The sequence below is a fragment of the Anomalospiza imberbis genome, chromosome Z (genome assembly GCF_031753505.1).
Source record: "Anomalospiza imberbis isolate Cuckoo-Finch-1a 21T00152 chromosome Z, ASM3175350v1, whole genome shotgun sequence".
Classification (NCBI taxonomy): Eukaryota; Metazoa; Chordata; class Aves; order Passeriformes; family Viduidae; genus Anomalospiza; species Anomalospiza imberbis.
In genome coordinates, this window is record NC_089721.1 from 58,232,874 (window position 1) to 58,257,918 (window position 25,045).

The following is a 25,045-nucleotide window of genomic DNA, read 5'->3' on the forward strand; positions in this document are numbered from 1 at the left end:
ATAAATAAATTAGATTAGCAATATCATCTGTGAAGAAAAACCTTCTGCCTTTTAGACTTCCCTATCTAGGTGGCATACTTTTTAAATGAGCTCATTTTTTTGAGATACTGTAGTAGGCTTCCAGTAACATTTTCTTCTCATCCCACACTTTTGATGTGTGCAGCTCTCGGTGACTTTCAGGAGATCTATCCACTCTTCCCAAAACTTCACTTCCACTTTGATTACTTCTCTGCTGTGTGGTTGACCTCCACAGTCAGCATTGAAAGTGGCTGACTTGTCCAGTGAGGCAGACCATGTGTCTCAGGTGAATAGTCAATGTTTCCCCTAGAGTCTGTCATCTTGGCTACAGGCCATGGGGCTGAGAACACTGTGGGCTATGAATTCCTCCCTTTCCTTCCTCTAGAAGCACTGACAACTTGAAGGGTTGGGTTATCATCCACCAGATATTTAAAGAAAGCATATGTCATTTGGGTTCAAGGTCAGTCTAAAGACATAGAGCCCCCTTATAGCAGGGTCTGCTGCAAGCTATCAGTGCCAGCACTGCAGGTACACCTGGAGTAATGCACCACTCAGCAGGTAAGTGAGGCAGCAGGATCTGGCATCATGTTAAGGAAAATAAGTTGTATTTATCTAAAACTTGACTCATCCTGGGTCTGTGGAGGGCTGAGCTGCACAGGCAGGGAATGGGTGAGCCTGGGAGGCAGGGCAGAAGGCTATCAGACCCCATTCCCAGAGGCAGATAGGGCATCTCTGTGTGCTAGACCCATGGAGGCCAGCTCCTTGGTTCAGGGGACATTAATGTTTTTTTCTAAAGAATATGAAGTCATCTTTTGTGACCTTGTTCCCAGGATTTTCAGGTTCATTACCAGCCATATGCCACGGACAAAACACCTTCAATATCATAAACTCCTATGGAAAAGCCCTTGTCCCTCTCATAATGAATGGAAGTCAGAGACAGGGATATCAATGTAAAAACCCAGCATAGGAGGACTGTAACCGTGGGGCAGAGAGATGGCCAGGAGTAAGACTATCAGAAAATCCAGTTTGTCCTCAGTAAAACTCCACATAACACTAGGTCCTGCCTGCAGGAAGGCTGGTTTCATACAGAGATTAGAGTTCCTCCATGGAGCAAACTCACCAGCACAGAGTGATGCCAGGGCCTAAAAGCTAAACATGAGGAGAGAAAGCTCATAACATTTCCCAGCCAAGCAGAAGACACACCTTGTGCTCCCATGAACTTCCTACAGGAACCAAACTGGAGAAGCAACTCTATTCTTCCCGCAATCAGTTTCCTTGTCCCAGCCTGCATCCCATGGGATGATGTCCTCCACCTTTCAGAACCTCCACAGACTTAACACTCATCTGGAGACAGTGTCTTGAAACAGGGACTAATAATTAAAGGGTGGCTGGACAGGAACAAATGCAGAGCCAAACCAATGTGGTTAATCCGATGCTCTCCCTTTATTGTTTACAGACAGTAGTTTTTATACACTTCCAGATAGTTTACAATCGTGAGCACACTCTCGTTGGCAAGCAAACATTGTTTGTTCCTGTCTTAAGGTGGCTAAAGTTTCACACTGCAGGCCTATACTAATTCACACCTAGATAGCTCAATACACTGTGTTATACCTTAACATAATTTCTGACTGCGCCACAAACTTATTCTTAACTGTGCCACTGGCTTCCAGGCCTCCGAGGCCCACATCTGAGGCCTAGGCTGGGGTAGCTCAACCTTCACTCTAAACATATAATCACAAACATCTAGACCGTGACCCATTTCTCTCAGAAATTGCTCTACAGTGTCTTGATCAGAAACAATGTTAAAAAAACACTCTCCTGGCAGGCTAGATACTGAAGGCACTATGCACTCCAGGAGGTTTTTTCCTGACCAATTCAGAAGCTTTAAGTAATGAGGGAGTGTTCTTGGTTCATTATCTCTGGAGATTTTACTTGTAGTAAAGATCTCATTCAAACCTTCATCTGAAAATGAATAAAAGCCCTGCCTGGTCTTTTGCATCATGTCAGTTCCTGTCACGACACCACAGCTGATATTTCTTCTGCACCCTCAGCTGTAATCCTGAACTGCACAGGACAGGATGGGCTAAATGGGGAGAAATAAAGAGGATTAAACTCCTCTGACATCTTCCAATCCATTATAAATCTGACTTGGTCTCCAAATGGTCCCATAAATACAGCCTTGCTTATTGGGGTAGATGAGCTCCTGTGACCACACTTCCCCCTCTGGTCCATTTCTTACTGACAGTTGCTACTGATGACCTTCTGCAGTATGGGAGGGAAGTGATGATAAACTCTCTTTTTGTTAGCTCTCTTCTTCCTCTTCACTAACTACCTCCTCCAGGTCCTGAGGTCTCTGCTCTGCTCTCTCTTTCACATAGGCTGCCTTGATCTGTTCAAGTTCACACAGCTCTGCCTCCAGCTCTTCTCTGTGCATTGACCGACGGTTCCTCAGCAGTTTCATGGGGAAGGGGTTTAAGTCATTGAAGGCAATGTTCATCAGCTTCCTATGATAGAAAGGACAGCTGTGGTCATCTTATTTACTGGCTGGTAACACATCATAACAGATACACCAAGAGCATTCTGGGATATTAAAAAGCAGGACCACAGACTTCAGCTCTCTGAGCTAAGAAGTCACCAAACAGCCGAGTATTAAAGGAATTCTTTCCCACACAAACACCAACCCAAGCAGTACTTCACATACACGTATACCATCCCACCTTTTAAGGTATCAGTGTGCAGCCATCATTTAGGAGACAATGGATCAGATGCCAATTCTGATGGCTTGTCAGGGAGAAATATTCCTGATGTTGAGCTTTTCTGATCACAGAAATCTTCATCTCAGAAACATGTTGCCATTCAAGGTCAGGGGTTGTGCTGTGTTCCCAAACACCTCAACTACAGCTGAGAGAAGCCCAGCAATCATTAGCACAAGTACCAGCTGCTACAAGAAGACTGACCCAGACTCTGTGGCTTGCTCTGCTGCAGCATGCCTTTGCTTGAGCCAAGAAGATTTTAAGTAATGCCATGAAGGGAAAGTCAAAAAGAGACAAATGGATCCATGTCCCACAGACCTATCAGTGCATTTGTGTCTCTCTTAATAAACTAGTCACAATTCCTGTTAAGGGGACCCAACAGGCAAGCAAGTACAAATACACAATGGAAGCTTGTCTACAACTCAGTCCTACCTGCCATCCGTGATCATCCTCGTGAAGAAGCGTAGGTACTGGTAGATCTCCACGCTGTCATGAATTCTTAGGATTTCCTCCTCATTGTATTTAAAAATCGCAAGAGCATAGCGGAAAATTACCTGGAGGGTTGAAAGATATTTGAGTGGATAAAGTTTTAAGTAACTGAAGGTCCAGGCCATCCTGGAATAAAAGATAATGTTGGGCATACAGCACTCCAGTACAGACTAGATCCAGGGTTACTCCTGCTCTCAACAGTATGTACTAGGGCAGGCCTAAAGGAGTACAGAGCTAATCTCAAGAGAATGACTATCTGTTGGCTAAATTGCAACCCCAGAGAATACCAGGCTCTACAAAAGTACCCCGCAGGGATTTCACAGGGGTTCTACAGTTTTCCCTATGCACAGGTACAATGCAGGACTCACATTTTCAGATACTGCCTCTTATGCTCCCTTTATCTGTAATAGTCTTAGTTATGTCACAGAGTAGGAGACACTATGGCCTATCAGAGAGATGTTTTACAGCACAACTATCCACTAAAAAGTACCAAGTGCACAGAATCAGGGACTAGGTCTCCCTACTAGCAGCAAATGCATAGAAAACAGGGGCTTGGAGACATCAAGGTATGCCACCAAAGAGGCAGGATAGGCCAAGTGATTCAATCTCACGTATCTTTGATATATGTGTATGCCCATCACCCTGTCACTATGCCACAGAGGAGGTACAGATGGGAGGAAGGCCTAGACTGAGAGCTGCACCTTAGTTCCCTCATACAAGAAGGCATCCCACACTTGCAGGAGGATGTCGCTGACCAAGCTGTCCACAAAGGCCACCAGAAACCAGTTGAAGGTGATGAGTGAGACATCAATCCGATACTGTTTAAAATGAGCCATGAGGCAAGGCAGCTTCTCAGACAGGAAGTCTTTGAAGACTCTCTGATCTACCTAAAATTGACAAAAAAGAAAACAATGAAGTCCTAGTCAAGAGCAGTCCTGCTACTAGAGAGGAGCGGTGCAACAGGACAATAGGCCTTGCATGTCAGGGTCATCACTGGTGCTGCCTTCTAGTGAACCACACCCTAGGAGGAGCAGAGCATCTTTTGTCTCCCAACCCTTCAAACTCACTGAGCAGTGTACTTGTTTGCAGCATCCAGAGCAAGGCATGGAGCTGAAACAAGACCAAGATATAAGCAGAGAAACATACATTCTTCTCGCTCAAAGAATCATATTCCTTCCCAATCTCAAAGTCGAGAGGGAAAATCTGACACATCTTCCTGCATTGGTCTTACTGGGATTTTCTGTAATACCGTGAGCATCCAATTGAATGACAGGCATTAAGACCTGCCCAGGTCTGAATGACTCTACATGGCCCAACAGACTGAACACCTCAAATACCTCTGACTTTGCAAGCGGAACCTTATCTTCTCACTTAAGCTTCTCTTTATGGTCTGAGTACTGTCTGTGCTTTACTTCTGAGTGCATGAGACAAAACACAGAAATGCAGTTAGTGAGATCCTTGATCTGGGTTTGTAAAGGTTTCATCTCAGCAGAGCCATGCTTTCTGGAGGGTAAGTGCTAAAGAGTAGGATCATGTCTAGGGCTTCCCTCTGCCATATCATATTAATGCCCCAGCTGTATCAGCCCACTTAGCTCTGGCACAGGGCTACAACCATACAAGTAATATGCTTTGTCTTCAAAATTTGCAATTTTAAGTTTTCCAGACAACTCACTTTATCAAGCCAACCGACAAAGCGCCAGCTTAGATGTTCCTCTTTACCTGAGTCTTGGCTAGATTTTCAGATACCAACCATGAGGTCAGAAATTCTTTCTAAAGCAGACTTTCAGCTGACAGTGTTTTCTCACTGAATGTAGGTGAGCCTCTTCAGTCTGTCATATTTTCCCTGTCAGTCTCTACCTGTTCAGTATTGAGTGCTGTCTCTTAAATCCCACAGCTAACACAATCTCCTCTGGAGAGACATTTTGCTATCTTCAAAGTGATTTAACTGTTTCCCAAGTCTGTGAGTTGGCCTCTCCACCACCACACCACTGTCCCAGTAAACGTTAGTCAACAAATTCAGTGGCATCAGTCACTCTCAGCTACTGACTCATGAAGCCTCCTCTATTGTGGGCCCACAGAAAAAAACAAACCTTCTTTTCCTCTGAAAGGACCACACAAAACAGAGACACCAAGATCACAGCAAGGCTTACCAGACCAGACACTGATAGGTGTGGGTGGTATGGGCACACAATTACAATTCCATTGAACTATAGGGGAGTTAGCTTACCTCTGTCTGCCTGGGAGGACATAGATATCTGACACAAGACACACTGAAAACCTTGAAATCCAGTGATTTTGAATCAGGTGAGTAAGCTATTTGCAGCACAACGGTTGATATCAAAAGGCTAGCATCTTTTCTGATGCGCAGAGAGCCCAATAGTGAGAACTAACACCATGCTTGATAACAAACTGAGGCAAATACAGTGAATATAAAAATCTCAGCACATGTACATGGCTACTCCATGCGCTCTACTCCAAAGATAGAGTGCAGCTTCAAAAACTGAAGGGCTGCAAAATGGTGCCTTCTTCATATTCAGTCTATATATACCAGAATTTGATGCTTCGCCTCTATTAAGACTTCTTTAAAATAAGTAACTGTGCAATTAATGGCCACTTTCCTTCTGACTAACCTGATTTCATTTTATTACTCAGGAATGGTACTTCATTTCCTAGAGCTGGTGACCAATTTTGCTGCTCTGTGTGAGTGTAACAATTTTGTACTCTCAAGTCTCCAATACCTCTGCAATGGAAGGGATTATAAGATAGTATCACTATCCTATGAGAAATCAAACACACAGCAGGTTGACTACTCACTTTTAAATATTTACTGCACATCACTGTGTGAGAGTCCAAGCAGAGTGAGGGTACTCAGCTCACCTGTGATGTTATTAGTGTCTCACTGTAGTAGTCTACTGGCATTAGGTTCTCCACAATATAGACTAGACACCAGAAAGCACTTTCCTCATCTTCTAGGACCAGGAGAGCAACAGCTGCCAATCTGTGATGGACAAGACATGGTGAGAGAATTCAGTACTGCAGGAGGAATCATCAACAGAGGAACTGAAGAATACAAGAGGTCTTTTTGCATGTCTCCAGCTCCATTGGCATCCAAAATATCAAATGTGGCAGGACAGCCAGACAGAGGTAAGTGATCTGTTTCTGAAGGAACTACAGGGATTGATTTTCATTCCCATGTGGCTCTGGTGTGACAAAGCCAGGTTTCCCAGCTAATGGAATGTTCTGCAGATCTGCTGAAGTTAGTAGTGTGCTGATTTGGACTATTTCAATACAAGAAAGAGGTCTCAAAGAGGCACTTCATATTATGTGATATAATCTCCATACATTCTTTTATAGCCTTGACCTCCTTCAGCTGTGACTTACTGCCTTTTAGACAGACTAGAAAGATCAAACCTTATATTAAGGACTCTCTGGAGGAAAGCTTCTATCATCTTTCTGAAGACCATCCAAAGATCATTAGGAATAAATAGCTTACACAAACCTCCCTCATGTGAAAAGGTCCAAATAGAAATTCCCTTCTTACAGCTAATGCCTACTGCCTTTTCTATTTGGCAGTACAATTCTATGAAATTTAGGTTCATCTTTCCTATAGCCTTCTTTGTGAAGTGAAAGAAACTTTTATATTCTCTGAATCTTCTCTTTTCCAGACAGAACAACCGTGGTTTCCTCAGTCTTTCTTTGTGTCATTTCCTGCAACTCCCTCACATGTTAACACTTCCCAACATTTCCTCCAACTGTTCTCAGCAAAAAAGGGAATCACCAGGGTGTTCTTCTGCTTTACTACTTTACATTACTACTTAAAAGTTCAGCCTCAGCCTCGTTGTGTTACTCTGGGACTGCTTCACTCTTCCTCCTACATCTGTTCTTTCCCATTCTGTAACTATAGAGATGCCATGCAAATGCATCCTGCTGCTTTCTGAATCCCCATAACAACCCTGGATGAAAAATAAGTCACCAAATGCAGAATTCTGCAATTAAATACCTAGAGCTAGGACAGAATATGTAGAGAGGCAAGAGCCTGAGGCTGCTTGAATCACAGCCTTGAGTATGTGTCTACACCTTTTCAGTGCCATCTCAGGAAGAAGCAGCATACCTGTTCAATCCCTGGCAGTATCCAATGGCAGGATTGTGCCAGGAGAATGCCAATAACACTCTCCGGAGCCTGGGGATGAGATGGGAGGTGGGAGAGGAGAAATGCTTGTTGTTGGTCAGTGTACGAGGCAGGTCAAGCTCAATCTGCCGGCAGGCCGGGTGCTCGGTGCTCCTGCTCTGCTCCAGTAGCCGCTGGTAGTGGCCAGGCACTGGGCTGCAGTGCCGGCTGACCATCCACCTCCACACCCGCTGCCGATGCTCTACTGGGATGCCACTTCGGATCAGATTCTTCAGCTCTGCAGAGGGGTTCAGCTCTCCAATGCTGTTCCATCTGTCACGGAGGGGCTTCTCTACTATTTCCTGGCTCCACAGTTTGTTGGACTTTATCTCAAGGGCTTGGATTTTGGCCATAAGTTTCCAGTCCTCAATTTCATAGTCAGGTACAGTCATAAACCCATACTCATCATACTCACTGGGGAGACACAAGGCAGTGTTTAGTTCAAATGACAGTGCTGGTACCTGTGTCAAGGACACTTACTGTTTGGAATCATCCCAGCTACAGCCTGCTGCCAGGCTCACGTCACCCATACCAGAGGACAAGTACTTGTGGGTGTGCACGTCCCACCCCCTCCCTTTCCAGGCTGCACTGAGATCTGAGAAATGCTCCTTAGGCCGCAACTTCACATTATTGTGCTGTCACTTAATATTAAATCTGGGTTTTGCTGATACCCTTGCTAGGATTCTTTTAAAGCAAACTCAAACACTCATTTGTAACAGTACTCCTTCACTTCTCTGCATGTGACTGCCTACCTCAGAGCCTTAAAGACAAATGAGAACCTGCAGCACTGGCATACACACACCAAGTCAAGAGTAACTTTGCTCTGAGCTGCATACCAACCTCAGCAGACCCCTAATCAGCCCCTAAAGAAATACTGAGTTCACCCTGTGTACCTTCTCCCTACCCTGTCCCAGTGCAGAGACAGTTCTATAGGAGAGGACTGGAAAGGCCTTGGGGCATGAGATCAAAGAACAGAGATCCACAGTCCTTTCTGATGTCTGCTTGTACACAATACAAATCTCTTACTGATCAGAACACACCAAGAGTACAGATACAGCTTGTCAAGGTTTGTGCACCATCTGTCCACAAGGTGGGAAACTCTTGACAAAGAGACCTAGGGGATCTCATCTCCAAAGCTACATGGAGAACCTGTGAGACTGACCAAACAGATGAAATGGGAACTGCTACAGAACACGGGCCCTGACTGTGCAGGAAGGCATAGACACAAATCTAGGCCTCTGCTATAGAATGTTGTTAGATGTGTTATGCCTGCACACTTCCCTTTGCAGACAGGCTTCTACAAAGCTCTGAATATCCCCATGCTCTCAACTCTTACCTTACAGGGTTCAAGTTAAAACCTTCTTCTGCTTCTTCCTTCACATCCCACTGGAGAGCTTCCTGGATGAGGTTCTTCACCAGTTCAGCACGCGAGCTGGGCAGGCCAGGCACAGCCTCCTGCAGCTTTCTCAAGACTGTCAGGTATTTGCTCTCCATCTGGCAGTTTCTTGCTTGCAGGCAAGCACACTGATGGGGAAACAAGAAGGAAAGAGCTCGCTCAGTGGTGGTCCTTCCTGTGTTGCCACTGCTCTCTACTGGCCTGGTCTGCACACACTTCTGCAGAGCAAAGTCCCAGGAAACACATTTAGTAGTTTTCTACAATCAGTGGAATTGCAGCCATGAATGAATCACCATGGTCTATGAACAAACACAAGCTGCAGTAGCTAGCATACAACAGAAGTTGCTTATTGAGTGGGAGACCTACTACATTATCACCTACTTTAACAACTGCATTGCATCAGTAGATGCCACACCCCACCAGCTCAACTAAGGACACAGTCAAATAGCCAGCTCTGCATCTGGGTTTCTACTGTCTTTTTCCCTTATCCTCAGACAAGTTCTCTACACCACATTCAGCGGTATCCTAATAAAACATACCACTCCAGAGACTGAGCTGTAAGTATAGCATTTTCAGGATACACAGTAGCACCACAGACTAGGTGACCACGTGCCCTTCAGCATCCCCAGTCCCCATGGTACACATCATTTCTCATGCACAGGAAGCCCAACTGAGATCAAACAGCAGGACAGTACTTGCCGCCACCTTAGTCCTGGGCACGGAAAGCAAAAAAAAATTAATAAGGATTATTAGTGCATTCCGCAAGTGGGGAACTGAGGCCACACAGGTGACAAGACTCACCCAGTGTCTCACAGGAAGCTCAGTGAAGACTCCTGATGAGTGGGAAGCAGAAGTTGAAAACATAAACAAAACAGAGTTAATTAGGTTGCACATAGAGGAGACAGAAAGGAGTATGGTTTCTTTCATACTACCATTTTAGTCAGCATTTTGCCTCACACTGAGCATGCTGGGCTCGTGTGATTACTTACTTTTTGAAGGTTATGGAAGTGTCAGGATGAGAGGGCAATAAGTTAGGAGGAAGACAGGGTTTCAAAGAACTAGAAAGCAAACAGATGTAAGAATGGCAATAACACTCCAGAAGCAGCTTTTTGCCCTGCCCCAGAAGCCATGACTGTGAAGACATACCTGTAGTGGTGCACTCCCCCATCTAAGACCACATTATGATCTCAGAAATGCTTGTTAGGCCTCAGTCTCAATGAACAGCACCTGGGCTAAGCTCTTGTGCTTATTAGAAATATTGTCTGCTCCCAGGAATTGGTGCTAATGAGCTTTGGTTTTTAACAAACACCATTGGAAACTTAATTTTCTTGCAAACTCAAGTGGAGGAACATTTCTGTCATCAAGTTTTCAAAAGTTACCAATTGCAGCCAGGATGGCAAATTACTAGGACTAAAGGCAATTCTCTTATGAACCTATAAACAGTGGTCCCAAGTGAGACCCTTGGAGCTCTCCTGGACCACAGTGGGCTGTGACCAGCCTCTCGCCCTGAGTGGGGCCTCTCAGAGCCAGAGAGCTCTCAGATTTGCTGTACTTGGAGCACCACTGGTAAACAATGATGACAAAGCCTGGGCCAATACCCCCACCCCTCGAGGCTCAACCCTTTGCCTGCTGAGAAGATGCAGACATCTGACATGAGCACTTCACTGAGCTCAAGGGAGAGTTTTCACTCGTACCTTGTATGTACTCTAGGTCTGTGTGAATATACTACAGAAAATGTACCTGGAATCTTAGATTCTCAAGTATTTTAGTTAGTAATTTAGGCCTTTAAGTGAGTTACTGTTGTGATTGCAGTAAATTCCATAGAATCTTTTGTAAATTGTTTCAATTCAGCCATTGTTTAAGTGCTGTTAAGTTTAAGTGTGTTAAAATCTTTCAGCCCAAACTATTGCTCAAGTCCAGAGCTAAGTTTTGCACAGGAGTCCACATTGAACCTTGTAGCTCGATGGGAGGGCCTCCCTTATTCCTTTTATGCTAAAGCTTTCCCATCCTTACCCTTTTCCATCCCCAGTTTCCACATAGATTTTTAACTGATTTTAGTTTTAGATTGACTGATTATAGGTTTTACTACTATTTTATCTTTGTGTGCTTTAACCATCCAGTAAGTAGTAGAATGAACCTTGGCAATAAGTTTTGCCATGCTTTCACTTCAATATTGAACCTGCTATGCCTAACCTTTGCCAGTGATTCTTTAAGCAACCTAAGACACTCATTCTCAACAATACCTTAAAACCCAGGAAGTAAATCCTAGGCAAAACCCACAGACCAAATGCCAGCACACAGCTCCAGCCTTGAGAGTGGTTCAGGACCAGAAAATAGGATTAGACAAGTCTGAGAGTAACCAGGTTTTTCACACTTACAGAGCTAGAAATAAAAATACAACTTAGGAAAACATAAGAACTCTGATCTAACTGCAGGACTCCAAGCGTGCTGCTACCTAGCAGTGCCAAGTCCAGCAAAGAAACCATGGCTAGATGGAGCCAGGACTCAATCTGTCAGCTCTCAGGAAACTTTTCTGACTGCCTGCACAGGGTTGCTTTTTTATTTGCACAGCTGAAAAGCAGAAATTTGGGTTAAGTTTCAGCACCTTTAAGACTGATCTTCACAGGTATTTTACTTCTGTTGAATAATTAAAATTATCATGTCTAATTTGGGAACAGCACAAAGCAGTAAATAGGTCACACTAAAAAAAACACAAGAAAGCTTATTCCTTGTGGATCAAAATCTATTCTGGTGCCACAGAAGAGAAACTTTGAAAATAAATTAGTAACAGTTCACACCAAGGAAAAAAGGTCAGTTGGCCTTACCTTCATCAGAAGAGCTTTTTCATTCTCAGCAACACTTGTCCAGAGTCGAGTAACCTGGTGGATCTCAGAATTGAGAAACTGGTTCTGGGTTTTGTATGCATCAATATCATCCTGCCATGAAGCAAAACAGTCACACAAGAAGACAGCTTGAGGGGTTTAAAATCCCTCCCATTTCAGGGACATCAGATTAAGTTAAGAACAACAAAATATCTCAAAAATTCTGTGTTCTGAGGAGCAGACAGGACTCCCCATTACAAATATTGCCTACAAAAGAAATCAAGACACAATACTGTCATGCATCAACAAGACACTTGAAAATGCTAAATGTATATATACACTTAAAAACACTGGAGAGATCCAGATCATATAAAGCCAGGGATGCACTTAAATAAGATTAAGAATATATGTGTTTTGTTTGGATTTTATTGGGTTGATTGGTTTCTTTTTTTTTTTTTTTTATATGAAACAACTCACAAATCTTAGCCCCATGGCTGGCAGGAAAAATGAACATTCTCCACAGAAAGTGGCTCTTTTGGCAATTCTCCACCTCACACTAACCCATAATTACAGCTGTGCACATACAACAGCCTGCATCTGAAAGAACCAGGATGTACTGGGAAACTGCAAGACAGAAACATACAGCAACAAAGTAAGTGAAGGCAGCAAGTCAGGCTGCAGCTATGAAATGAAAGAAAAGAAAGTGGCAGGCACTGAATGATGACAGGAAGTCAAACAAAACAGCCTCTAAGCTGAAGCTGACTCAGATGCTATTTAGTACCCTTTTGGCATCAGGTGAGCCCCTTCCAGCCTTCCTCTCCTTTGGAGAGGGATGGAGCAACCAGCAGGAGTATATTCTGTTCTTACTGCAAAGACCACCCTCCCACTGAACCTGAGGGCATAAAAATGGGCCCAAAAGACCTGTGCCATCTCACACACCTTCAGATGTTCAATCTCCTCCTGCTGCTTATACAATGTCTCTACAGTGATAGTGTTAGCTTCTTGCAGGGGGTCAGAGAGCTCTCGGGCCATCTGCTCTGTCAAGGTCATGATGACTTCCTGTTTGGCATGGTTCTTCTCCATCAGAAGCTGCACATGTTCCTTGAGCTCCTGGATATGGCTGTCTCTCAAAGTCAGCATCTGCTCCAGTTCCTTCTTTTCTTGTTCAAGAGCTTCCAGTCGACTTGTCAGATCTGCAATTTGTCTCACTTTGTGGCGCACCAGCTCCAGCCTGTCCTTATCTTCTGCTGCAGTGAGATACATGCTAGATACTCGCTTCTCCTGCTGGGCTGACTCCAGAGCTTTGTAGAGAAGTTTGACCAGTTCCTGGAACGGGAATGCAAAACCATCATATCACTGCGCTGTCCAGGGCAATGGCATTAAGGACAGCACAGACCCAACAGTGAAATATCTTTAAATTGACTGCTATCAGAAGGAAAACAATACAGAAATCTTGAATCCACAGTGACACCACTGTGAGACATTCTGCTCTCAGAGCCGGGCCTGAAAGGTCTCTACAGCAGTTCACAGATGACCTGGCATGGACTGGTAGCAGAAAAGCTGCTGCCCACACTGTCTGAACTCTGGCTTTCCTACAGTCTTTCTTGGGAGGCCCAGCAGAGAACATGGAGATCTGGTCAGAAGTGTGGTAAAATGGGAGGGAAATAATGCAGTCTGCAACTACCTGTGCTACCAGAAAGAAACTGTAATATCCATTTTAACCTTTCTTCTGACAGAGTCCTCCCTCACTCTATCCTGCATGAAAGTATGGAACCTTACCCCACAAATTGTTGTTGATTCAGGTTCTGCCACCTCAGACACTTAAGAGAGCAAATTAAGGACACAACTGAAAGCCCAACATGGAACTTGGCTCTCCTGCCTCTTCTCCTGGAAGAGCTACCAGCATCATTAGCAGAGAACCTGGCATTGCTCCATGCTTTGAAGAACAGTTTCATTCATGAGAGGCAGTCCTTGCAGTGACCCATGCCCTGACTTCTTACAGTCAAATCACACCTTAAAGGTGGGTCACTGTTCAAAAAGAATGACCTGCTGTTAAGACCATGATTCCACCTGGCAGTTCTCACCAGTGTCACAGTACTGTACTTAGTGAGCAACAGAGATGCACAAGCAAGATAACAGCAGAGTACACTTGGATTTGTTTTACCTCCCTCTTACACCTAGCTGCACTTCCTAGAAATGGCTGAAGGTTGCTTTTGTGCTGGACACACTCAGGCACACACCAGGCACTTCATCTGGTCTCCAATTACTGCCTGCTGAACGCTTCTCAGAGCTTGTACCACACCAATGTCTAAGGGAGTCCCTGTGACCAGCCTCAGGGCCCTGACCCTTAGAAATAGCAGTCTCTTCACTACACTCACCTTCTGTGACTTGACTTCCTCTGTGAGTGTCAAAATCTGTTGCTGAAAGACACTCACTTTATCCACTGAGTTCTTCTCTCTCGACAGTTCTTCAGAGCCTGGGAAGCCACTGTTCATCCACCTGGCTTTCCTAATCCAGTTCAGCCTGGGCCCCATCCTCCCATCTTCCAGGGTCCCTTCCTTAACTGAGGGGAGATAGATTTAATTTAGACAGAATTGCTTTGCTACTGTGGACTCCCAAGTCTTCCTATGGGGACTCAACAATTCCACAGAGAAGGCTGGCATACAGGACATCGAAAATTGACCCACAGGACTGGAGCCAAAACATTAGGGATCAGACACTAATATGCCCACAATAAACAAAGTTGTGATAGTTTTACCTGTTAACCCACCTTGCACCCTGCTCATGAAACTGTCCCACATCAAATGGAAGTTACCACCATGGAAAGGTATGCATGCAGTAGAGCTGCCGCACTTAGCTTGTGAATGTGCAGCAATTACACTTTTACCTCAAAGAAATAAATCTGATGGATTTTGGTTTTTTAGATTTTTTTTTTTTTTTTTTTTGCTTCTGCAGATGGTTCCAGAGGTAGAAGATAGAAAGAGATGGAGCCTGAAGCAGAGCCAAAGAAGTCAGTCTTGTGGCAACAACACAGGAAGAGACAATGTAACGATTTTCATATCACTTGAAAACTTGCCACCATCTCTTTTCCATTCCTGCTAATCCCTGCTAGAAGGCATCCGAGTCAGCTCATGCAGCTCAGTAACAATCACCTGCACCTTCTGCCTCTTGCTCCTCATCCACGTTCTCAGGATGCTCTCGGAATTCATCAAAGCTAAAGACATTCCCATTGCTCCCCCAGAGCTGCTTGGAGCCACAAATATTGTGGACAGTGTTTCTGAAACAAGAAGAGATCAAGACAGCCTAGTGAACAGAAGTCATGATCACTGCAGTCAACCAGTGCATATTCAAACTATTCAATTCCTTATTTCCCCTTACTTCTCACCCCTCCTCCCAAAACTTATCTCCTTCATGTGCTGAGAAAATGAACTCCTTATAGATTTGGTGGATTTGAGGAGAGCAATGTTGTAACCAGTGTAAACTAGGAACATGCCACAGAATCAGTACAGCACAGCAATGTAAAACCAGATGATCTTTCCCCATGTGCTTGAGCCCTATACATAAACACATCAGATCAAAGAGAGGGATCAAAGGTAACAGTACACCAACCACATCCTTTCCTCTCTCCTTCACTTCCTTCATCCATCCCTACCCTTAGTTCACTGCAGAAATCCCCAGCTGCCAAGAAAGGCTGCCAAGAGAAGCTCAGTTACCTACAACACAACCAAAACTGGGACAAATGATCATATTTGAAGTAGCCACAGGTCCTGTGCTCTGAAACATTCAATAAATAACCTTGCCAAAGGTTATTTACAAAGCCATAAACTAAAATGTAGTAAAGAATTTCAGGAACAAAACTGCAGTCAGACCCAGGAACAGTTTGTTCAACTGCTGCTATCAGATATTGCCAGAAGCACTAAGAGATTACTTTATAGAATCATGGGGAACTACAAAGGTACAAGTAGTTTGTGTAAAAGCTGTACCAGAAAGCATGCATACAAGTCTTTTTCTTCACCTCCTGTGCTGTCCATCAGCTAAAACAAAAAACAAGTCCCTTGTTTTGAGATCTATAAAAGACTCAGTGTTCGCTGCTTTCCTAACTGTAAATGAAGCTGCCACTTAGATACTATTATCCTTTTGCCTTGCTACTGTAAGGCTACAGAGCAGAAGATCAAACATTGCTGACCTTAGAGAACATACTGGTGTGTAAGACTAGCAGACCTTCAGTCCCAGTAGTCTGAAGTTACTACTCATCCAGTGCAATTTTCCTACTTTTCCCTATCTAATGCTGCACTGTTTTCCCCGTGAGACTATAGCAGCTTAGGGATCCAGATGTGCTACACTCATGAAGATCCAGCCTGACAGTGATAGAGTCTGGAGAAATGTTTACTGAACAAGGGGAGCAAGACAACTTGAAGCTGGAAAGAGACAACTGTTACTCAAGCTCATGCTTGAGTAAAAGCACAGTGTGGGAGCAGGGGCCAAAGACATGTTTGTGTTATTTTTAATCAATGTTGAGTAGGAAAGAATGCATAGCCTGAAAAATGGAACAGGAACTACAAATGTACAAGTAGTTTGTGTAAAACCTGTACCAGAAAGTATGCATACAGATCTTTTCCTTTTCCTCCTGTGTTGTCCATCAGCTAAAATAAAACAAGTCCCTTGTTTTGAGGTCTATAAAAGACTCAGGGTCTGCTGCTTTCCTAACTCTAAATGAAGATGCTAACATGAAACTCTGGTCTCATGGGGGATCTTTCTTCATATAAGCATCAGACTGTAGCTGCACCGGTGGTGGTAAAAAAAACTACAGGCAACTTCCACAGCAACAATATTTGGCAGGTGCCTGGCTGCCTACCACACCTATGGCCACTTCCTCATTTTTGATTATGTGTAAATAAGTGACTAGGAAACACAAAGATACTGATAAGGTTGTCTTTGTGAAACTGTAACTGCCCAAGTCTAGTAACTTTCAACCTGATGGGTGTATCCATTACAACAGCAGATAGAAGCAGGCAGTAGGAATACTAACACCCTTGAAACTCAGCAAGCAAGAGCAAGTTGTGCTGTCAGGCCACGTTACAGCCTTAAACTCCTTTTCCCTGGAGTTCCTGCTCTGGAGAATACACTATACTCACAGTCCTTTGAAACCACTGGAAAGAGATAATGGGCTTCTATGACTACCTGCTGAGTACAGCTGACCCTGACCATGTGCTCTTCCAAGACTGCTGTGCAGATGCATCACATTAGGCATGCAAAGCACTGACTACACTCAAGAGAGCTTAACCAAGTCCTAGGTCTGCTACCAGGATCTTAGCTAAGAGAACTAGATTATGTGAAATGCATGAGAACAGGGGGATGCGAAAGACCAATCTGCAGGAAGTTTACTTTGGCTTGGACTAGCCTCCAAAAAGGTGCTTCACAGTTCTCCCATCTAGGCAAGAGTACCATTGCACACAATACATGACAGACAAGGAAGGCACACAGTGTCAGGCCAGCATGTCAACTGCACTGCAGATCTCTTCATACACTTACTGTATCTCTGTCCAAGGGTGCTTAAGAGAGATGTTCTGCAAAGCAGTACATGTTTGGGGTGCAGGCAAAGATGCTGCCTTTAAACCCACTGCTTCTGTTGGTGTTTTCACAAGAGGCAGAAAGTCTTCATTGTCAACTACATCGAAAAATGTAAAAACAGAACAGGACAAAAAAGCAAATGAGCAAGACAGAATTCTGTTGGACTTTGCGTCCTTCATGTAACCCGACAGCCACAACAGTTTACTACAGTATACTAATGTATACTACAGGTATACATTACATGTTCAAGTGGTCAAGGACAGTAGGGTAGGAAAAATTAAGGAAACATTGCCTGTTTCCTCAATTGTAGGTCAAATTACATAAATTTCCATGTACAAACAGAATGATCTACTCAAGGACAATCAAATTATTTCAACTATATATATGAGCATGACTAACCTTAAACAATCATACTTTAACTGCCCAAAGGTATAAGGAAGGAGAATTTTGCTCTTCTCTTCCCACATTCCAAACCACATTTGATAATTTTAATATGCAGATAACACTCTGCAAGCACAGTTTGTTACCAAAGTTTGCCTGCTGGTTTTGCCTGCTGTAGCAAGATGCCAGAACCTTTTAAAGCAGACACGTACTAGGGAGGGGATTATTTGTTTCAAACAAAATGTGCATCTAGTCATTACTAAACAGGTGGATAAACTGGTTGTGCCTTCCCCTGATCCACTGACCTGTCTCCTACCACTTCTAGGAATGGACATCTTCAGCCCACTGCTGAAAAAAACCCTTACTTGCTTTAAATTTCAGAGGCCTTACAAAAGTGACATATCAAATGTGCACATTTCACATGTGTGAGGAAAATCAAGATGATTACAAGACACCTGAAAATCTCCAAACATATGCTGTGGATTAGGAGGCAGCTAATGCACTTTTATACATAATAAGGCAGAAGTGCCAAACATTGGCCAAGTACTGATAGTTGGCATCTGCATTTAAAAGCCTGGCCAAAACTTCTGCCCACTTCCAGATGAGGAACACCATTCATCACCAGGGGGCTGAAAGCAAAAGAAAGGCTAGCATGTACAACACCTACTTGTTCTTCCAGCCAGGGGTTCATTCACAAGCTGGGAGCTACCCACAGGAAATCTGCTCTGAGTGTTGCAAAATTCCCAACGTCTCATTTGCAGTTGCTGCAGCCAGTACATCATTGCCTGTTTGCTGATTGCCTAACAAAACAGGAAAGGGAGGGGAATCATCTCATCAACACAAGACACAGCCTGAGGAGATGACTACCACTTTCCTGCACAAGCCAGGAGGAAAAAAGGTCAGCTGTATCAAGCCTATACTGTATCTGTATCCTCTGGTCCTAACACTGATTTTGGAGGACAGAGGAAGTCTTTAGTATGGCCTTAAGGAGTAGAATCTTAGTGGACCACTGACCTAATTTTAAATGTGTTTTGTTTTATTATGGTCCAAGATTAAGCAGAAATGTCCCGATTGTTTTAGACAGGAAGCATCCCCAGAACTTTTTAACAATGACTTACACAAAAATAGAAGTCTAGCAAAGAATCCTCTTGGAACAACCATTTTAGACAGAGGAGTTCATTTCTCTTTTGTAAATTACATACGGACTGCAAGACTCCTCAATTACTTTAATTTGGCACACAGTTCGGCTTTTATTCCTACTATTAAACAACAGCCATCTCACAGGTAAGGAGTCCCAGACTTGCCAAAACAATGCAAGTAATTTAGGTCCAAGTGGTAGCAATCCAAGCTAGGACTTAAATGAAACTCAAGCTAAAAGATACCTTACTACAGATATGTCTGTCCTGACTGAGAATTTTTCATTACCTTCAAAGTAAAAGCTCTGCTTGGTGTTCTGATCTCAAAAACTCCTTCCCCATTTTCCATTTTGCAGTCAAAGCTGGCACTGGAGAGATCAATAGACCCCAAAGGATTAATGTCCTGGGCAGTTCTGTAGTATAGTAAGCAACATTTGTTTTCAACATAAAAGAACCAGCGAGACTTCCAGGTCTTGATTGGCCCCTTGATGCCCAGCTTATTTAAATAACCACAGAGTTTCTTTCTGGATGTTTCTGTGCTGGTTTTCAGCAGTACATTTTCCAGTTCTCTGGGAGAAGGAGGAATGTCTTTGTCTCTTGCTGAGGCTCCATTGTTGCTGTTAGTGTCTGCATCTGACTCCACTAAATTGCCTGGAGCAGCAAGCATATATGCTCCGCTTTCTGGTCCTTTCTTCATCTCTTTAAAGTAGATTGAAACAGGAAATTCTATAGGTAAATAAGCCGATCCCAATTATATCATCACTGTTACAGAACCTGCAGACAACAAAAAAAGGAAGGAATAAGTTCAGGTCTGCCATATGACAAGAAAGTACTTCCTAGCTTTCAAACTACCCAGCCAAGGTCTCCAACTCTACTTTTGGTCATTGTTTCCTGCTCTCCTCTGCTCTAATGACATCTAATACCGGTTTTTTCCCTTCTTCATTCCAAAATTAGGCTGGACTAGCAGCCAAGAAACAGTACCATAATCTCTTGTGGAAAAAAGAAGTACAGGCTGTTGGCATAACAAATCAATAGCAATAACCAGGGCATTCAGTACTTAATGTTAAGGAACAGCTGCAGAAAACATGGCAAGATAACAAGCTCTGGGGGTAGGCACATAGGTCAAGGAATTGCAGGTAAGTGTGTCCTGGTATTTGCACTGAATGTTCAACTGATATTTTAAACCATGGCATCTGAAGAAAATTCCAGCATTATGCAGCATCCTTATGAATAATTTGTGTCAGCTTGCTATAGGTGTTAAAATGTCCGCATGTTACGTGTTAATTCTTCATCCTGTAGGACAGATTCATAAGGATTGTGCACCAGAGAAAGTAATTCTGTGGTCATTGCAAAAGAGACTTGGTTGCCTTAGTGACCAAAGTAACCACCTGGGTCCCAGAAATGTAAAAGAAAAAGATAAAACTCAGGCTGGAAGAGATTTTGTTAAATCTCGAGTTCAACTTATTTCTCAGATATAAAAGCTGTAGCCAGCTACACAGGCCCACATTCAGGTAAATTTGTCCTTATGCAAGGACGGCAATTTTGCCATGTTTCCGAGCACTTTTTCAAGTGCTTAACCATATGACAGATGTGATTTTTTGCTTAGAGCAGCAGATACCCACAGCTCCTGTATAAAGAAAGCTAACAACACTCCAGAAAAGTATCTATAAATAACTTCTTGCACTTTTTGAAACTTCAGTTCTGGACACTAACATAGCTGAAGCAAATATGTGAGCAAATAAATCGCTGCAGTGTTAAGTCAGTGTGAATCCAACGGCAGACACAAAACTATTCAACATAACATCCAGCTGTACGGCAACATGTCAGTGATATAATACAATGGAGCACACTGAGATGTTTCCCAAGCTGATCCTTTTCCTCTGCTCTTAGGAACAACTTGTCCTCATGACTGAAAGAAGTTTTATGCTTTGTAGCACTGGCTAGGCCCCATCGTGTTTATTGCTGCCCCCTCCTGTTCCCACGTTAGCTTTACAGACAACTATCAATAATGTTCACTCTTTGTGAAAAGCTACTTAAATTCTTTTAGTTCAATCCCATGACACTGTGGATCATGGTGCTGAACACATTCACAAATACCAACAACAAGCATTCCTTGAGAAGGTGTTGCCTCAACTACGCTTCTGAAACACACAGAAAACCTTAATTTCCAAGCTAATTTTGCTTGTCACAAAGGAAATACCATCAGGAGGAACACTTTCAACTTTCCCAAACAGACGCTGGGAGTTTTATGTCAGTACCAGTGTAAGTACTGACATACTTCTGTACCCTCTGCAGATTCCATCACACTTCTACTTCTTGCCAGCGTGATGGTCCATGGGTCCACACCATAAACAGAACCAAGCAAGCATTTTAGGTAATTTAATTTAGGTTATTTAGTAAGCATTAGGTTCAAGAACCAAGTTATAAGGAATCATGTCAGAGCTGCATTCAAAGACCTCTAGATAAGACCTCACCTCCTTAAGGGAAGTAGAGAGGAGCTCCTGGAATTCACCGTCTCCTGGCATGGAGCTATTGCTGCAAGCACCACCAAGCAGGTACCCACAGCTTCCAACAAATCCAACAGCAACAGAAAAAGCAGCGTCTGTCTCACGTTTTCTTCGGTCCAGTCACTGGCGGCGAGCTGTCGGAAAGATGCCTTTAGCCGAAAACCGCCCTGACACTGACTCACCAATGAAGACGGATCAGGGTGGACCCTACAAAAACCTTTCCGGAGCTCTTGGTGCGATCAGCACAAGGCAGCCCCCACCGCCACTCCCCGTGCCTCCCGCAGCGCCGCAGAAGCGCCTCCCAGCCCAGCTGCCCCGCGCGGGATACCAGCGACGGCGGCCGGAGCCTGGCACGGGGCTGGCCGGAGCCTGGCACCGGGCTGGCCGGAGCCTGGCACCGGGCTGGCCTGAGCCTGGCACCGCTTGTACCAGCGCCCAGCCGAGCGCTCGCCGCTCTGTAATTTTGGGAGGGAGGCGGAGTGGCGGCGCGGGAACCCGCAGCCCCCGCCGGGAATACCTGCGGTGACCGCCGCCCCGCGCTTCCTGCCGGGCCGGTCTGCGGCGGTGCCGGCGGGGCGGGGCCCCGGCGGCCCCGGGACAACGGCAGGGACGCGCCGGAGCAGCAGGAGGGCAGCGGGGCGGGGGATATCAGCTGCAGCCGCGGGACAAATAACAACAAGATAGGGCATTTCAGACGGGTTTCAGGAAGAAAGTGATTTATCAGGGTGATGCGACCCACGGAAGGCAAGCAAGCAGAGGAGGACAGCTCGTGGGCTAGACGGGGCCAGCAAGTGCCATGTGCCATGAGGGCACTTCTCTCCAGAGCTGCAAAACCACCGGGTGGTGGATGTAGACGCTGCGAGAGGCACGGCTGTGCAGTCAGCTGGGGCAACTCAGCTCAGTCAAGCACATTTCACAGGGTTGGAACAGTGGTGAATTGGGACGCTGGAGGCTGATAGGATCAAGCTGCACCAAAGGAAAAAGCCTCTGGAAAAGATACAGCAAGGAATAGGGGTGTCAGACTGCCCTAATGAAGCAGTGTAGGTCCTGGCTGCACAGGGGACTAGACGCACAGCATAGCCGGGTTCACGTGCTGATAGCTGCCTTTCCTCCTACCAGTGCAGCCAGGCACTGCTGGCCTTGACAGGTGCTGTACTGGCCTGGGAAAGCACTTCTTATGCCTTTATCCCAAAAATAAGGAGTCTGGATGGCTTTGATTTTCCTCATGTGCTATGATAGCTGTGTCTTTTCCGCTGGTCTCAAAAAAGCCCTCTCTGAGTTTAGAAAGTGTTACTGAGTTTTATCACTGACTTTAGCCAAGTTTAGTACCAGAACAGCAGAAAGCAGACTTGTCCAGGTGTGGCCCATCTTTCCACTGGCCTAAACTGCCAAACTGTAGAGCACATAAAGCTGATTACAGCATGCAAAAATTACAGATTGCCATAGACAAAAAAAAAAAAAAAAAAAAAATTGTCTCAAATTTGTCTTTTCTTGGTATTTGGCCAGTAGACTGGATCACAGAATCACACAGAATCACAGAATTGTTAGGGTTGGAAGGGATCTCTCGAGGCCATCAAGTCCAACCCTCCCTGCCAAGGCAAGATCACCTACAGTAGAATGCATTCTTCCTTGTGCCGAGGTGAAAGTTCTTGTGTTTTAGTTTAAGGCCATTGCTTCTCATCCTGTCACTGTGCACCACTGAAAAGAATCTGGCATCATCTTCTTGTCACCTGCCTTTGAAATATTTGGATGTATTGATGATATCCCCTCTCAGTCTTTTCTGGACTGAACAGGCCTAGCTCCCACAGTCTCTCTCCTCATAAGAGAGAAGCTCCAGGCAAATCATGTTCGTCTCCACTGGACCTTCTCCAATAGCTCCATGTCTTAAGCGTCATCAGTACTGACTGACTGAGTCTAGTTCCACTAGGAAAAGGGGGAAGTGTGAAGGGTATAACTGACTGCATGAAGTCCTTCTTTCCCCTGAAGGCTGAACTACCTTCTCCCCCTTAGCCACACCTGGAGGGAGGTGGCAGAGTGTGACAGGAGCAGCATCAGGACAGCCCTAACCTATGTGAAGGCTGGCCTGTAAGTGCCTTGGAAGCCTCAGGTGGGGTTGTTTAGTCTCCAGAAGAGGAGGCTCAGGGCTGACCCCACTGCTCTCTAAAACTCCCTGAAAGGAGGGTGTAGTGAGGTGGGAGTCAGTCTCTCCTGCCGTGCCTGCAGTGAGAGGACAAGAAGAAAAGGCCTTAGTCTGAGACATGGGAGTTTCAGATTAGATATTAGGAAAAAAAAAAAAAAGTTGTCACTGTCAGGGTGGTCAGGCATTGGAGTAGGTTTCCCTGGGAGGCGGTGGAGTCCCCCACCCTTTCTGTTTAAACATCTGGATCTGGAGATGTGGTTTGAGGGTTACAGTGGCAGTGCCGGGTGGATGGTTGGACTGGGTGACCTTAGAGCTCTCCTCCAGACCCGGTGATTCGGTTATTTGTGCAGGCTCACAAGGAGCTGCGCTCCTGAGGCCTCCCAGCGCTGCATTTGCCGCCTCAACCACGGCGGCCCGCAGCGGCCCGTGGAGGGGAAGGACCGGCCGCGCTCCGCCCTGCGAGAGCGACACCCGCACGGCGCCTGCGCCCGCCCGCCCGCTCTGCACGACATGGCGGCGCTGTGAGGCGGCCGCGGTGCCTGGCGTCCCTCGCTGCCCGGCCTCTGTCACTGCCCGGCCTCCATCGCTCGCTCCTTCTGCCATGAGGAACCTGCGGCTGCTGCGGGCCGGCGGGTGCCGCTCCGCGGTCGCCACGGGCACCCCGCAGTGCTTCTGCCTCGGCGCAGAGTCCGGCGCGGTTCTTGTGGGCTCCCAGTACGGGCTCGTGGAGCTGCGCCCCGCCGGGTACTCGGTGAGAGCCGCGGCTGCGGGGCTGGGTTCCGGAGTTTGCCGGCGTGTTGGGCTCGGCTTCGGTTGCTGGAATGAAGCGTTTGCGCCTCCGCCAGCGGGAGCTTGGCGGGAAGCTCGCCTGTCTCCCGATGCGGCTCCCCCTTCGCGGCGGGGTCTGCGCGGTCTTGGATCCTCCCGCTTCTCTCCGCCGCCGCTTGCCGCTGTCTCACGGTGCCGTGGAAGCCGCTGCGCTGTGATCTCGGTGGCTGAAGAGGCTTTTTGTGCTTCTAAAATAGAGCGTGGCTGTGTTGGACGCGTGTCATTCGCGTGGTTTAGCCTTAAGCACGACATGGCAAACAGTTGCATCCCGAAAAGTTCACAAAACAGAACCAAGCAGGCACAGAGATAGTGAAGTGTACAAGAGGAAGCTTTAGAAACTTTGCACGCGGGGGGGAACCCCCACGTACCGCTAAAGTAATAGAATGCTATTGAGTCATGAATTCCTGTTAGAGCTGGGTTGCTTTCTTCTCATTGTACAACTGTGAGGCATCTAATTCCTTCAGTACATTCAGTTCTGAAATTAACTGACGAAAAAAACTTGGACACTTTCTAGGGATTTAATTTTCAAATATTGCTGTATCTTAACCATACAAATTATTTTCCTTAGAAATTGTTTTTTATGCTGAGTCTAGTAGTCTGCACGCCCCCTTAAGAGCAGTGGGACACTTTAAGCAGGTACCCATACACCTCTTAATGTTGATACTTTGAAAAGGATGTTGAAAGATGATTGGCAGGGTAAATTGGAAGTTGCGTATTGTTTGCTTCCATATGTGGGTTTTCTCTTTTTCTTCTATCACTTTTGCCATAAGAGGATCTTATCCTGTGGGTAAGTGAAGATAAGTACTTGCAAGTTGGCTTTCTTCTGGTGCCATTCA

At 45.3% G+C, this 25,045-nt stretch overlaps 2 protein-coding genes across 6 annotated transcripts in view; one reads left to right on the top strand and one right to left on the bottom strand.

Annotated features, from left to right (window-relative positions):
* Positions 1 to 1,877: 1,877 nt before the first annotated feature.
* On the bottom strand, positions 1,878 to 21,811 carry TBC1D2 (TBC1 domain family member 2). 5 transcript variants are annotated; one of them, XM_068177226.1, is made up of 14 exons: positions 21,759 to 21,811; positions 19,024 to 19,508; positions 18,260 to 18,398; positions 17,179 to 17,314; positions 14,799 to 14,923; positions 14,025 to 14,209; positions 12,586 to 12,972; positions 11,650 to 11,760; positions 8,765 to 8,952; positions 7,372 to 7,842; positions 6,138 to 6,258; positions 3,962 to 4,147; positions 3,204 to 3,325; positions 1,878 to 2,522 (listed from the first exon to the last, which is right to left on the bottom strand). In XM_068177226.1, exons 2-14 carry the CDS (start codon positions 19,429 to 19,431, stop codon positions 2,321 to 2,323), a joined length of 2,781 nt encoding a protein of 926 aa, XP_068033327.1. In that variant the 5' UTR covers positions 19,432 to 19,508; positions 21,759 to 21,811; the 3' UTR covers positions 1,878 to 2,320. The 5 variants fall into 5 exon arrangements, 4 of the variants coding, with proteins under 4 accessions (XP_068033327.1, XP_068033328.1, XP_068033329.1 ...); XM_068177227.1 differs by lacking the exon at positions 21,759 to 21,811 and adding an exon at positions 21,209 to 21,415 and having other exon boundaries at positions 17,179 to 17,320; positions 18,266 to 18,398; XM_068177228.1 differs by lacking the exon at positions 21,759 to 21,811 and adding an exon at positions 21,209 to 21,415 and having other exon boundaries at positions 14,805 to 14,923.
* A 2,101-nt stretch (positions 21,812 to 23,912) lies between these two features.
* Positions 23,913 to 25,045, top strand: part of ELP1 (elongator acetyltransferase complex subunit 1) — a 32,920-nt gene continuing 31,787 nt past the window's right edge. Inside the window, exon 1 of the mRNA XM_068176490.1 lies at positions 23,913 to 24,132. Coding sequence (XP_068032591.1) covers positions 23,983 to 24,132 — 150 coding nt within the window. The 5' untranslated portion in view covers positions 23,913 to 23,982. The remainder of the gene's footprint in view (positions 24,133 to 25,045) is intronic.

What these genes read in the sequence shown, in the direction of transcription:
- TBC1D2 (XM_068177226.1), bottom strand. Translation starts at nt 19,431, where the DNA reads ATGAAGAAAGGACCAGAAAGCGGAGCATATATGCTTGCTGCTCCAGGC. An exon ending in AGGAAGTCAAGTCACAGAAG is followed by an intron (nt 12,973 to 14,024) that starts GTGAGTGTAGTG and finishes TTCCCGTTCCAG; the next exon opens with GAACTGGTCAAACTTCTCTA. An exon ending in AGGAGATTGAACATCTGAAG is followed by an intron (nt 11,761 to 12,585) that starts GTGTGTGAGATG and finishes GCTTCATGGCAG; the next exon opens with GATGATATTGATGCATACAA.